Source organism: Ochotona princeps, chromosome 4, assembly GCF_030435755.1.
Source record: "Ochotona princeps isolate mOchPri1 chromosome 4, mOchPri1.hap1, whole genome shotgun sequence".
Classification (NCBI taxonomy): Eukaryota; Metazoa; Chordata; class Mammalia; order Lagomorpha; family Ochotonidae; genus Ochotona; species Ochotona princeps.
This window is the reverse complement of record NC_080835.1, coordinates 52949405-52963696: the sequence shown is the minus strand read 5'-3', so window position 1 is coordinate 52963696 and position 14292 is coordinate 52949405. Positions and strand designations below refer to the sequence as shown.

The 14292-nt window shown below is 58.7% G+C and overlaps 1 protein-coding gene across 5 annotated transcripts; it reads right to left on the bottom strand.

The window, feature by feature from the left end:
* Positions 1-719: 719 nt before the first annotated feature.
* P2RY2 (purinergic receptor P2Y2) lies at positions 720-13898 on the bottom strand. Of its 5 annotated transcripts, none has more exons than XM_058663560.1 (3): positions 13577-13897; positions 5719-5815; positions 720-2007 (listed from the first exon to the last, which is right to left on the bottom strand). In XM_058663560.1, the coding sequence occupies exon 3, from the start codon at positions 2001-2003 to the stop codon at positions 867-869; it is 1137 nt and encodes a 378-aa protein (XP_058519543.1). In that variant the 5' UTR covers positions 2004-2007; positions 5719-5815; positions 13577-13897; the 3' UTR covers positions 720-866. The 5 variants fall into 5 exon arrangements, with proteins under 5 accessions (XP_058519543.1, XP_058519541.1, XP_058519542.1 ...); XM_058663558.1 differs by having other exon boundaries at positions 5719-5910; positions 13577-13896; XM_058663559.1 differs by lacking the exon at positions 13577-13897 and adding an exon at positions 8260-8362 and having other exon boundaries at positions 5719-5910.
* Between the last annotated feature and the right edge of the window lie 394 nt (positions 13899-14292).

Here is a 14292-nt window from a genome sequence, read left to right as displayed (position 1 = left end):
ACATAAGGGAATTGCAGAGAAGATGCTGTGGTCTGCAACTGGTTGTTGGCAGGGCTGTCTGCACCATGGCTATCGCCAGGGCCACAGCTGAAGGGTACCCTGTACACACACACACAAGATCCAGTTAAATAGTCTAACATTTACCAGCACCTGACTGCAGTCAGCTAAGCCAGGGAGCACCAAGGATGGGGACCATGTGACACTTCCCTACGCCGAGAGCAGTGTCAAGCACTGGTGGCTTTAAAGTGGTGGTGACCTGGGGTCTGGAAAGGGATTCCTGGGGTGAAGCACCCCTGGAACAGTTGGAAGGAAGGCAGACGGCAGTGGGAGAGAACAAGCTGGGAGGAGTCTAGTGTGGATGGTGACAGCTTCCCAGGCCCAGCCCCTGTCCTCCACCAGTGACAGGCAGCATGACTTTAGTGTAAGTTACAGCCTTGACGTCGGCCCTGGGGAATCCCCAGATATCCACCCTTGAGGCCTGAGCCCACCGTGGCACCCACTCCTGCCCCATACCACCATAGGAGCTCAGTCCTAACCACTGACTGGGATCCTCTGGGCCAGCACTCTGGTGGACTCAGGCCTTGAGTCCAATGTGTGACCTTGGGAGGACACCTCCCTCTCCTGCCTGACTCTCTCTGACTTGAGCTGACCAGAGTAGCTCCTGGTATGGAAGTCAGGTGGCACGAGCCCTGCACACTTGCTTCCCATGAGCCCTGGGGGCCTCTCTGACTCACTGACCCTGCCAAAGGACAGGCCCCAGGGTCTGATTACCATGGTGAGTCCCCAGTGGCCCTCCTCCCAGCTGCCCAAGCTCCCGGTGCCCCACAGGTCCCCTGTGTAAATGTGCACAGCAAGGGGCCCAGGGCCTACAGCCGGATGTCCCTGCTGCTCTCGCTCCCAGCAGGCGTGGATGCCGTCTGCCTGGAGTCTTCACTGCTGGCCGACACTTCTTCTGTCCTCTTGGTGTCTGTCCGGTTGGACCGGCGCAGGCCCAGCCTGCGGTGAGCCCGGGGGTCTGGGCTCTGGTCTGTGGGGGGCTTGGCATCTCGGGCAAAGCGGACGAGCCTTTGCCCAGCCAGGAAGTAGAGCACGGGATCGAGGCAGCTGTTGGCACTGGCTAGAGGCCGAGTGACCTTGTAGGCCATGTTGATGGCATTGAGTGTGTGGCAGCTGAGGTCCAGGGTACGGAAGGAGTAGTAGAGGGTGCGGGTGACATGGAAGGGCAGGAAGCAGATGACAAAGACCACCAGCACCACAGCGATGGTGCGTACAGACTTGCGCTTGGCCCGTGGCAGGCCTCCCCTGGTGCCGTGAGCAGGCTGCAGCAGCCGCCGGGCCATGAGAGCGTAACATACCAGGATGACGGCGAAGGGCACGGCAAAGAGCAGGCCCAGCATGACGGAGCTGTAGGCCATGAAGTAGCCAAACAACTCAGGTGCCGAGGTGTCATGGCAGGTGATGCGGTCCCCGCGGGTGCTGGTGGTGACGAAGTATAGCACAGGGGCCTGGCAGGCAAGCACCAGCAGCCATACAGCAGCGGCCACCCGGCGGGCGTAGTGCGCCCGGCCCCAGCGCAGGGAGAGCAGGGGCCGCAGCACGCCCAGGCAGCGGTGCAGGCTGATGCAGGTGAGGAAGAGGATGCTGCAGTACAGGTTGGTGTAGAAGAGGAAGCGCACCAGCTTGCAGAGCACCGTGCTGAAGGGCCAGTGGTCGCCGCGAGCGTAGTAGTAGACGAGCAGCGGCAGGGAGGCTGCGTAGAGCGCGTCAGACACGGCCAGGTGGAACATGTAGGTGGTGGACGCGTTCCAGGTCTTGAGACGGCACAGGAAGATGTAGAGCGCCACCACATTCAGACACAATCCCAGCACACACACCACACCGTACGACACGGGCAGCAGCACGTACTTGAAGTCCTCGTCAAAACGGCACTTGTAGCCCAGCTCGTTGCCTTCCCAGGTGTCATTGAGGGTGCTGTTCCAGGGGCCCGGGTTCGCCAACGCCATCACCCTGCAACAGAGGGAGGAGGATGGCTGTCAGGGTCGTAGCCTTCTGGATGCCTGCCTACCAGGGCCTTTGGTACTGTCATCTGACCTCTAGCTTTCCCTGACCCAGACTATCCAAATCCTCTGACCTGGAGAGTGCATGAAACCCATGATTATGAGGATCGTGTCCTGTTAAGGCTTTGGAACATAGCAGAGGCAAATGACACCCTTGGGACCAACCCCAACTCCTCCTGGATGTAATGTTTCCAATGGGCACCACCAAATCCCCTCTGTCTGCAAGGAGCTGCACGGCTGTGACACATACAGGATGGCTTGAGGACCAGATGGACCCCCTGGACCTTGGAACGAAGTGGCTGACCCTGCACTACAACCTCAGGGTCACAGAGCTCCTCAGCCTGGATTCTGAGTCCCCAAACTTGAGGATGTTGGGGTACAAATCTAGATTTCTAGGAAGAAGCTGGGAAGACTGACGGAGCAGCTGCACTTCAGTGCCCACTGCCTGTGAAGGCATTTCCCGCTGGTGTGGAGGCGTTTCCCGCTGCCCGTAGGCATCCATCTGGGCAGGCTCCAGCCTGTGCTTGGTATGCTGGAGTTTGAGGAAGTGCTTCCAAGGGTGCCCCTCTTCAGCCACTTAGTCACCCACTCAGCAAACATTTTTTGGGCTCTCTACCTGGGGGCACTTCCTGCTTCTGCAAACAGCAGCTCTGCCCCCCCCCCAGCTCCCATCTCTCCCCTGCCAGACTTGCAGGCTTGTAGAGGGGACTGGGGACTCCCTGGAGGGTCCCTGGGAAGCCTGGGGCAGAGGTGGGCATGGGTGAGGGGACTACTTTTGAAGGGTAAATCCGACTTCTTTGGGGCTTGCTACTTGCCCAGCATCCCTGTCTGCCCACCCTCCACCCTTCCCTGGTGAGCCAGCACAGCTCCTGCAGGCTCTGGCTGCCAAGCAGACCCAAGCAGCTGGTCCATCATCTTCCTTCTCTCCACCTGCCAACATTGGAAGCAGGGGACAGGCATGATGGTCTGCAGGACAAAGAGGTGCCAGAGGCCAATGTGGGAATTGTAGCAGGAGTCCTAGGTGGGCAGTGTGGGGAAAGCACAGGATCACGTGAGGGGCAGAGGGTGCTTAAAATCTTTAAACCTCATTACTATGATACCTTTCACAAAAGCTGCTTAGGACACATCTGGGAACCCAATCAACACTTCCAACATGCCAGCCAGGAAGCTAAGCCACAGCTCACGTCAGTCACCTGGTCAAAGTTACTTGGCCAGAGGTGGGCTGTGGTTCCCTCAGCAGGGAGGGCTCTAGGAGGTAGTGAGCCCCCTGTTGTGTGTGTTGATAGCAGGGTGAAGGGAGCGGTGTAAGCAGCTGTGGAGCTGAGGTTGCAGGGGCACCAGGCCCTGGGAGTGCCTCAGGGCGACAGGACAGAGGGGCAGATGATGGCTGAGTCCTCCCCACCTGCTGGTGGCACCCACTCCCTTAACCCCAGCTCCGTCCCCCACCCAGCAGCAATTTGGAGTCCATGAGGTTGGGTACCTCCCCCTCCTCGCAACTCCTACTGCTGGGACCTACTCCTCCTACTGCTGGGACCTACTCCTCCTACTGCTGGGACCTACTCACGCCCCTCATCTCCTGATGAAGTGACAGCCTCCAGCCCTCAGCTTACCACACCCCAGCCCAAGCCCCTGACCTTGCCCCTGGAACATGGCTCTGCGAATAGTGCTTGTAGCTGGGCCTGGCACAAAAATGGTCCACTGTGGCATTGGGGCTCACAGGGGGCCTCTTCCAGAGACCTCAGCTGTCTCAGACCCCAGGTCAGCACTGGGGAGACACGGGAGGTACTGGCCATACTGGTTCAGCTTGGGTACCTGGTGAGGGGCAGACCTCAGCACCTCCTGTGATGGAAACAAGGGCAACCGCTCTGGAGGCAGGAGGTAGGGGCGGCAGGAAGGGTAGGTAGGAATTCATTGTCAGACATGACAAGTGTGGGGACAGACACAAGCTGAGGCCATTGAGCCCACACTTTGTAAGAGCTGGGCTCTTACAAGCTGCAGGAGTCATGTCCCAGTGTGAGACTGAGGAACCAAGGGTGGTAGAGGTGGGAGGTGGGGGCTATTGTTCTGTCTGGGACAAGGCCCAGCCTGGGAACCAGAGAGCCCTGGTCCCAGGTTGGAACCAGCCCTGCCTTAGAACCTCGGGGGACTTCAGGCATTTCCCCTCAACCCCGCCCCTGAGACTCCGACCTCCCCTGGGTCAGAGCCCTTGACCTCCTCCCTCCCCCAAGCCCCCTTTCCCTTGCAGGGGTGACACTTCCTCCGTGTTCCTGCCTGGCTCCAGCTGCAGCTGTGGTTCAGCTCCTGCCCCCGGTGTCCTCGAGGATGTAGCCAGGCCCTAATCAGCATCTCCTGGCTCCAGCAGTTTCCTGCCCATCACTGATGGAGGAATATCTGACACACTGAGGAGAGGGGCAGGGATGGGGATTGCCCCTTCCACCTGCTTCCAAGTCATTCTGGCCTCCACCCTGCCAGGCCAGCTGGGGCTTTCATCACCATGGCCCCGGGCCAGCCTGACCCTGTGGCACTCTTTCTCCCACAGTGGTGAGCAAGACCTCCTGAACCATGAGTCCCTGAACCAGGGAACCAGCTGTGCTTCCAGTGCACCCCTGCTCTGGGCCGCCTTCTCTGCCTTTCCTAACCCAAGTCCCCCCCTGAGGTGGTCCCACACCTTTAACAGTGCCTAGTGCAGCTGCCTGGTCCTTCCCTGAGGAGCTGCCAGCATGGAGAGGAGGCATGAGCCCTTGCAGGGTCTGGCTAGGCTGCCCTGCCTTTGCTCTGCCTTTCCCCCTCCCCCAGCACTTCATCTCATGCACAGCTCCAGGTATTCATCACTGACACTCCTCAGCCTCACACCTGAAACCCTGGGGTGGGAGGGCCTTCCTCAGCCATGCTGCCTTGCTCCCACCCCGCCCCCACCATAAGGCATTTTAGTGCTCTGTCACCCAGCAAGAGGCCAGACCAGCAAAGTTGCTACAGAACCAGGGTGGGGGGTGAGGGGGTTGGGGATGTGATGCAGCCAGCTCTGGGGGCTGCCAGGGCGCTAAGGCAGCAAACATGATGAAGGTTGTCGTCCTTTTCCTGGCTCCTTGCAGGTGTCTCAGAGGACAAGGACTACGGTTTCTTCACATCTTACTTTGCTGGCCAGGGGACAGTCCTCTTGGGGGTCCAGCACATTGGTCAGTCCTGCCCCAGATAAACCCATCTATCTTCAAAGCAGCAGGGGCTCAGTTAATCCTGCTCATCTCTGAGCAGACCAGGGGAGGAATGTGGGAAGGCTATTATGAATCCATCTCAGGCTCAGGTCAGGGGTCAGCCTGGTCATGGCTCCGTTCCCGCCACGCCTGCTCCGTGGTGGCCAGGCATGGGCCAAGCAGTTCCCACAAGACCTCTCCGGTTTATCTCTTGGCCCACCTGGCTGGGAGGATTTACGCCTGAGGGGTGGGGTTATTTGAGGTCACCCTGCCAGGAACTGGAAAAAATGACACCCAGCGCTATTTTACTGCAAAGCTTGAATGTATCACAGCCTGGGACAAAGGAAACGTCCAGCATCTGCCTAATGCCCCCCTGAGCCTCAGCCCAGGTCTGTGAGCGCGCGCACACACACACACACACACCCTGTCCCAGGCTCCCCGCCCCTTCACCTGCCCGTGCACACCCGTACCTGACCGGGCCCTGTGCGCTCTGGCTGGTAGGATGCTCAGCGCTGGCTTGGATTCCTCACTCATGAATGCACCTGCCTGGACCCGCTGCAGGGACCTCTGCAGAAAACAGGAAAAACAGGTCCGTCGGCCTCTTGCCAGGTTCAGCCTCCGACATTTTCCAGGGCAGGTGGTGCCACAGCCACAGGGGGCTCCTACAAACACAGGGAGTGGAGACAGCGTGGGCTCGGGATCAGAGGGACTCTGCCAAACCCAGCCCTCCCAGGGCTGCCTCCTTTGCTCTGACCTACTTCGGCCCCCAGGAAGCAGAGGTGACTGGCTCAGAGCACCCGTAACCAGCCACCATGGCTAACTTGCTCCCGGCAGGGGCTGTCCACAGCTTCCTTCCCCAGGGACTCCGTTGCACAGGCTGTGACCCTGTGGAGCTAAGCCAAACACGCTAGTTTTCTGGTTCTCTCCAGTGGGGGAAATAGTCCACACCTTCCTCACGCACCCAGCCAGAGACATGGGTCTCCCAGGAAGTCAGAGATGTCTGAATGTGGACCCTAGCTCTTGCCTTTGCCTGTGAGCCCTCAGCCTGCATCAAGCATAGGGCTTCAATAAGAGACTGGTTGCCGGTCCTTTCTGCTTGGGCCGGCAGGTCCCAGCACGCAGCAGGACCCCAGAGGCATCATGGCAGGAAAAGATCAGCCTCCTTCTGAACTGGCTACGCATGTCTGTCTGCCTCACTTCTTGATGAGCACAGGGAGAGGGGTCTGAGATAGCTGAGGTCAGGGCTCCATGGTGGGGCACACTGGGAAGCGTGGAACAGGGAACTGAGGAGAGAAGAGCCAGGGCGACTGTCTGTTGAGTGCCTGGTGCTGGCTCAGCTCACTGGTGCTCCTGGCTGGGGCGCTCTGGCGTCTGGTGATAAGGTGGCAGAACCTCGCTTGACTCTCAAGGTCATCCTCCCTTCTTGGGGAGTAGCCTGCATCTCCTTGCAGGTTCTGGGCCTCCCTTGCAGCCCTGGCCAGCTCTCTCTGCCAGCCCTATGGCACCTGTGCCTGTCACTAACCATGCTGCCCTGTCCCGTGGCCTAGGCCTTGATCACTGCAGAGTCTCCTCCCAGGACTCCCTGCCCTCGAGCCCTGCCCTATGCATCCTGCTTTCCCCCAAACACATATCTGACGCCAGCTGCCCAGCTTAGAGACCTTCCACGGCTGTCTACTTTTTCTGTCTCTTCTTGTCTCTCTCTGGCTCTCAAGGTAAATAAAAATAAATCTTAGACCCAGTGCAATGGCTCAATTGGCTAATCCTCCCCCTACCAGTGCCAGGATTCCTTATGGGCATCAGTTTGCGTCCCAGATGCTCCACTTCCCACGCAGCTCCTTGCTTGTGGCTTGGGACAGCAGTTCCAAAAAGCCTTGAGACCCTGCACCCTGCATGGGAGACCCAGAATAAGCTCCTAGCTTCGGATCAGCTCAGCTCCAGCCATTGCAACCACTTGAGGAGTAAACCAGCGGGTGGAAGATCTTTCTGTCTTTCCTTCTCTCTGTAAATCTACTTCTCCAACAAAAAAATAATTATTTAAAAACAAAAATAAATAAATAAATAAACAAACCACAAAACCCCACCACTAATCCCTTCCACAGCTCCCTGGTGCCTCAGGCCCTCCCAGGAAGTCCCATCCCTTCGTCTCCAGACCCAGCACTGCAGAAGCAGTTCCCACTGCTGACAATCAGCTTCCTCATCTTCTAACACCAGACGCAGCTGCTGGTACCGAGCTGTGTTTTTGGAGGAGGCTTTCTATGTCCCTTCGGTTTTAAATCTGGGATTCAGGACAGCCACGTGGCCTCAGCGAGCCCACGGAAGAGCAGCTCCAGTCCCTGTGCTCTGCCTGCCACCTGCAGGGCCGGTCCTCTCCTGCTGGAAGCTCCCTAACTCCTCTCTGGCAGCCCCATGGCTCCACTTGCCTGCTTAGATCTCTAGAGAAGCGTACAATGGGCAGCGTCTGGGATCTACTCTTCTTGGTACCTTCCTGGTGTGAGGAACATGATGGCTATTGTACCCATCTCATGAGCAGAACGCTTGTAGCGCAAGGTTTCTCCAAAAGCTATACATGCAGACTACCTACCCTGTGCCTTAGCTTTCCTCCTCCCCAGTTTGTGACTCTGGGCTAGTGAGAGAGTCCCAAAGCAGGAAGCGGGTGGGGGACAGATCGCAGGCTGACTGCAAGAGAAACATGCAGGGTGGTTAGACAGCATTCCATGTCCTCTACCAGCAGGGCTCTGGAATGTGCCACCCACTAAGCTGGCAGACCCTGTCTTGCCTGCCACAGGGGGTGTCCAGTACCCCTCTGGAGAACCCCCTGCTGCCTGTCCCTGCCATGGTTGGGGTGACAGAGGACCTGGGCCCAGGACACCTGCAGGTGTCCTCCCAGGACAGGAGAGGGCATGGAGCACGTGCGTGGGAAATTCCAGTTGTGTCACTGCCAACCACATGGCCAGATGAGTCTCAGCTCTCCAAAGCCCCAACCCCAGCCTCCTCAGGGGCCTCAGCAGTACCTGCTCCCAAGGCCTGCCGGGAGAGTAAGAAGATGGCCACCCCGACTCCGCCTACCACAGGATGAGAGGCAAGGAGGTGGCAAAGCCAGGAGCGTGGAGTAACCTGGAGGCCAAGCACAGGAAGTGTGGGCTGGGCTACACTGAACAGGTCCCCACATCATAGGCCCTTCTCCGGGAGACAGTCCCAGGACCCCCATGGTACAGGAAGTCACACTCTGTCATACTCTGCCAATTGGTCATCTCCATGGCTGGCCGTGCACAGAGGCATGTGGGGACTCTGAGCCCCAGACCCCACCCTTCCCTGATCTCTCAGTGAGTTCATGGTCAAGGTGGCAAGAGGCACACCCAGAAAGTGGCAATGACGATCCAGGGTGCTCAGGCATGAAGGAAGCCAAGGAGACCTCTAAGGGGAATGGAGAGGTAATCAAGGAGGGCTTCCTGCAGGAGAGGTACTTGCATCCTGAAAGATGAGTAGTCCAGTGGGTAGAGAGAGGGAAGGAGCAGAGTGAGCAGGAGCCAAGGGTAGGAGCCACCTGGGAAGCTGCTCAGGGTCCCTATAGCTCGACTGATCTGGGACTGCACAGGCTCAGGAGTTTAGACATCACCCCAGCCCCTCCCAAACAGCTTCCTACTGGCCCCATGTGCTGCTTCTGCACTGCTGGGCAGGGAAGCCACTGAGGGGCACCTCCTCAGCTACAACTGGTGCTGTTCTGGGGTGAGGATCTTTCCTGCTTAGGGCCTCCTGCCAACCTGAGCCCAGAACACCTGAGAGGGAGCTGGGAACTTTCAGGAGGCTCTAATGAGGAGTTGTTATTCTCTTCAGTATGGGGTGGGGCATCCCTAGCCCTAGTCCATGGGGCAGGACCCCAAACCTGCCCCAATTCCCTGGACACTGCCTCTGGTCACACCTGGAACCTCCAGCCTGAGGCCAGGTCCCTGGGTTCAGGATCAAACTCAGAGCCATCTTCTGGTCCTGTTGGAGGCAGCCATTCCTTTGAACCATGAGCTGCCCACTGGTCAAGCAGCATAGAAGGGCTCCAGGGGAGAAAGGTGGTGAGTGAGATAGAAGGCCAGGCAGGGGCCCTGCCCCTGGACACAGGAGAGGGGTGGAGGGAATGTCCTTGGAAGTGGAGCCGTGGTCCTGCTGTAGGAGTTGCAGGCAGGATCCTGTTTGGGAGAACTGTGAACAGAGGCAGGGAAGGGACAGAGTCCAAAGCAAGCAAGTTGCAGGGCCTAGAGGCAGAGACAGTTCCTTTGGAGTTGCCAGGCCGCATGTTTGTGGCTTTCAAGTCTGCTTCCAAGAGGCTCCCGGTCTGGGGGTGACTGCTACGGGTTGCTTTAATCCCGTTACTCGTTACTCGCTGTCTGCAATAGCCTGGCTTCAGAAGGACTCGCAAAGCCAGCAGAGTCCCAGCTAGGAGCATGAACCCCATCCATGCAGGTGATTAAAGGTACCATCAAAGGATGCTCAGGGCAATTCCTACTGCACCTAGGGGGAGGTGGTCAGGGAGAACTTCCCAGAGGAGGGGTCATCTGATTTGGGGAGCGTTTTAGGCAGACAGGGGCAGAAGAGAGGGCTTGGAAGGCAGAGGGAGGGTGTTACAGAGACAGTGTGGCTCCCTGGGGAAAGCCTGGAGTGTTGGATGGTGTGGAATGTGCGGGGGGCCTGGGCAAAGCCAATGAGAGGGCGTACATGCCAGGCTAGGGAGTTGGCCCCTGCTCTGGGGACAATGGCAGGGCTGAAAAGAGGATGGCCATGGTCAGAGTTGACCTTTATGCCCATGGTGCTAAATGGAAGGTGGCTGGAGCTGGAGGTCCTGGAAGGAGAGTCCAGAAAGATTGTAATCATGCCAATGGTGGTTAATCTGTTACATGACAACACCTGCTCCAGTGCCTGGGACTGGATGGCTCCCTGCCCCTTTCCAGAGGCAACTTGCTGCTGAAAATTTTCTAAAATGGAAGGCCCAGATGCTTCTCAAAATATCCCTGGGGAGGGGGTTGTCAAGGTGTCAGGGGGTGCTGCAGCCCTGCCCAGAAAGCTTGGGTAGAGGTGAGGCTCTCTCCTCTCATACCACGTGTCCACAGTCAGCCGCTCAATCCATTTCCCACACCTTCACTGACACCTGCTTCAGGTCTGACCTATTAGCTGAAAGGGGAACTCAGGTCCTACACACAGGTCCCCATGGTAGTGGCCTTCCCCTGACTGAGGCCAAGCTGGGGATCCAAGAGAAAGATGCAGGCCAAAGAGTGCACCTAGCACAGCATCATGGAGGAAAGACTGTCAGGGGTCCCTCCTGTTCCCCTCGATGGATCCACAGGGCTTCCCCAGTCCTGTCCGCTGCTGAGTGATTTGGCCACAAGCAACCTCCACAGACAGGTTCCCATGGTAAAAGTCTGTAAGTTAGAGGCCCAAGCCCAGCTTTGATGGGAGAGAGCAAAACTGGAGCAGGGCGGCTTTGGGGGATGGGGGTCCCAGGTGTTTCCTCTGCAGTGTGACCGGGGATGGTACCGCGCATGCCTCCTTGTCCCCGCCTGTGGAACGGAAGTCACGGCTCTTAGCTCCTGGGCCTGCTGAGGGACAGAAGGAGAAGTCCTGGTGGCAAGCTGCCTTTGCAGGGTGACACAGAAAGTGATGAAGCTCCATCACTGAGTAGTGAAAAGGATCCTCCCCTCTTCCACTCAAGGCTACACTGAGGATTCTTAAAATGATGGCCAGAAGAAGGTTTGGTACGCTATAAAGTGCAATGCCTAGGGATTAAAAAAGTACTTGTGTATTTGAAAGGCAAATTGATACAGAGAGAGAGGGAGAGACACAGAAAGAGATCACCCATCCGCTGGTGCACTGCTTGGAGTGCCAGCACCCCAAACTACAACACTAGTTTCCACCCTAGCCAAGCCAATCAGCTTCCAATCCAGGTTCTTGTTAATGTGCCTGGCAAAGTAGCAGAGTATGGTTCAATGCCTGCGCCCCTGCCACCTACATAGGACACCCAGCTGGAGTTCTAGGCTCCTGGTTTTGGCCCAGTACTCACTCTCCCTTAGGCAGTCTTCATGGGATTCAGGAGTCTGGGGGCCGTGTACATGCAGGGCAGAGAGAGGCGGCTGCCTAGCTCTTCAGCCCACCCTGCCAGCCAGGTGAGGGCTACTTACTGTGAGCTCTCTCTGTCTCTATGACCAGACCCCAGGACAGCTCAAGTCAGGGAGGAGACAAGAACGAGTGACAAGGCCCTGGTGATGGGGCACGGCAGATTAGGCTGTGACTTGGGAAGCTGACACTCTATATTGGAGTGCCAGTTCAAGTGGTGATGCTGTACTTGTCATCCAGCTGCCTGCTAATGCACTCCTGGGAAAGCAGCGGAAGGTGGATCAAGTACTTAAGCCCCTCCACCCATGTGGGAGACCCCATTTGGGGAGTAAGCCAGCAAGTGGGATGTCCCATTTTCCATTCCGTCACTCTGCCTTTCTAATATATATATATATATATTTCATTTAACAATCTTTAGGTTAGGAAAAAAACAGAGCATGACAAGTTTGCTTGTAGCCACCCCTTCTCCTGCCACACACACACACACACACACAGACAGAGGACCTACTGGTGCTGACCTCTTTTCAGAGGCAACAGAGCAGGAACTGTCCCACGTCACCCAGCAAGCAAGGGGCAGAGCTAGAATGGGATCGGTTGCCGGTCGCTTGGCTCCCATGGGAGACAGAGAGTCCTAAGTGTCTCCAAGTTTCATAGCAGGTGCATCAGAGGCTTGGGACAAAGTGTCAGGGCAAGGGCAGCCAGGACTCAGGGTTTCAGCTCCGCCTAGGATGGCTCTGGGGTCAGCTCGTGGACATGGGACCTCCCTCCCTGCAGACAGCACTCTAGTCCTTTGTCCGATGAAGGTACGGGGCGGAGAGAGGGGCAGTTCTAAACTGCTGCCCCAACTGCTGTTCTCCTCTCCTTCACTTCCCGGGAAAGCCAGGTTTTCCACCTACATGTCTTGATTCAAGGGTCCCAGACCTGGGTGCTATGGCAGCCTGTGCCGCCTCCCATCTGCTCAGTCTGGGTTCCCCTTCGTGATGACAAGGGGTTTGCCGCACAGTGGTAAGCGGCAGAGCAGAGGGGACTGCCCAGCTCTGACTATCTCAGTTCAGCTCAGCCCTGAGCAGGGAGGGTCTTGGCAGCACTGGTAAGTGAGGTACAGTTTTTGTCCTAGTCCCTGGAGGTCTGCGCCTGCGGTGAGGGAATTAGAGGATGGTCCTAAGTAGAACTGGAGCCTCAGTGCCAGAAGAGGCTGGGGGACTCTGAAGGAGCTTCATCCTGATTATGGGGGGGCATCAAGGAAAGCTTTCTGGAAGGGGGGCATCTGAGTTAGGGGCATATCAGGCAGTGAGCACAACTGTCATGAGCCAGGAGCCAGCAGCAACTGCGTGTGCAGCAGAGGCCAAGTGCTATTACTGCAGGACAGGGAGCAGAGGATGGGGGGGGCAGTTGGCAGGTGCCTAGGGGGTTCAGCATCCAGGCTAAGGAGTTCGACATGGTCCTGTTGCAGTCCTGCCCCTGGGAGGGGTACACAGTGCCTTTGGTTTCTGGAGGCCATCCAGGGAATGACACCCTGCACCCCAATCAGTGAGCCTGTGGAGTGGGACAGACAACCCTGCTGAAACCTGACCCCAGAGCACCGTTTCCCGGCTGCCAAGGCAGCCCTGAAAAATAGTTTAGGAGTCTCCAAGGTTCTGCTGCTTTCTCCCCCAGCCAACTGGGACGGCCCTGGGGTCTCCCTCACCCCCACTCCTCCCACCTTCAGCAGTTCATTCCAGTTCCAATCTGGATCCCAGACCCACGGGGCAGGTCAGGCTGTGTCTCTCCACACACCACGCCACCCCCCACCCCCGCGCCGGAAAGTGGAGGATGCCCGGTTCTGGGACCCAGCTCACACAGGGTCGCAAGCCTGCCACCGATGGCCCTCATCAGGGCGTGGGGTGCGCGCTTGTCTTCTAACTGTAAAAGTAGCACAGCTAGTTCAGGAGACTCCCTGTGGCGATCGCGGCTTAATTGTCCTGCACCTCTACACCCCCCCTCGCCCGCTCTCCCCGACTCCCGAGTCCCACAGATGGCCAGGCCACCTCGAGTGACCCTGGCGGGAGGCAGAGACCATAGAGGAACTCTTTGCTCTCCGGCCCCATCCCAACACGGGCGCCCATAGGGGCGCGCGCGCACACACGCTCCAGTTCCACAAAGTTGGGCGGTTGCCCCGGGACCGCACACACTCACAGGCTCGCACACAGACCCGCCTGCACTCTCACTCCCGGAATAGCCGTCCCCACTTACCGAGATCGACGCTCCCAGCGAGACCAAGTTCAGCAGCCAACCCACGGCGTTCCACACCGCCCGGCTTTGCGTTCTTGCCAGCTCGGAGTCCGGCCCGGGGAACCTGGCGCTCCCAGGAGCTTCGCGAGTCACCACCCACGCCGGGTTCGCGGGTCGCGTCCGCCAGCCTCTCCCGGCTACCCGGCCCCTGCGGGCGGCCCGGTCCCCCACGCCCCTTGGCCCCGCGCTCGGCTTGCCCGGGGTGCAGTAGCTGCCGCGCGCCCCAGGCGCCCGGGAGCCCCGCGGGCCCCGCCCCGCCTCGCTCCCCACCCGCGGCCGAGCCGGCCGGGGCACAGGACAGAGTCTGGACGGGCCCTGGCGCCGCCCCGCGCCCGCCCCGGAACGCCGCCTCGCGCCACCACCGCGGGGTCAGCGTGTCCGCCAGAGGCGCTGCGCGCCAGCCGGGCCGGCGACAGCTGAGAGCGAACGTGCGGAGAGTGTTGCTTCAGTGGCGCTCAAGCTTTGCAGGGTTCACCCTCCGGGAGTGGTCCCTACCGGTGAGCGGTGTGGTACCTTTTTGCCTCCCGGCCGCCTCCACCGGGTTGGCCTCAGGTGGGCCAGCTCAGGAGAGCGCCGCTCAGAGCCCTGACAGCCGTGGGCCTCCCTTGCTGGATATTGCGGCGAGGAAGAGGACCGGGTGGGGGAGATGGAGAAGTGGCTCTTCGCTGTCCTGGGGT

Bases quoted from the DNA above. Each gene is read 5' to 3' on its own strand.
- P2RY2 (XM_058663562.1), bottom strand. From the start codon at position 2,003: ATGGCGTTGGCGAACCCGGGCCCCTGGAACAGCACCCTCAATGACACC.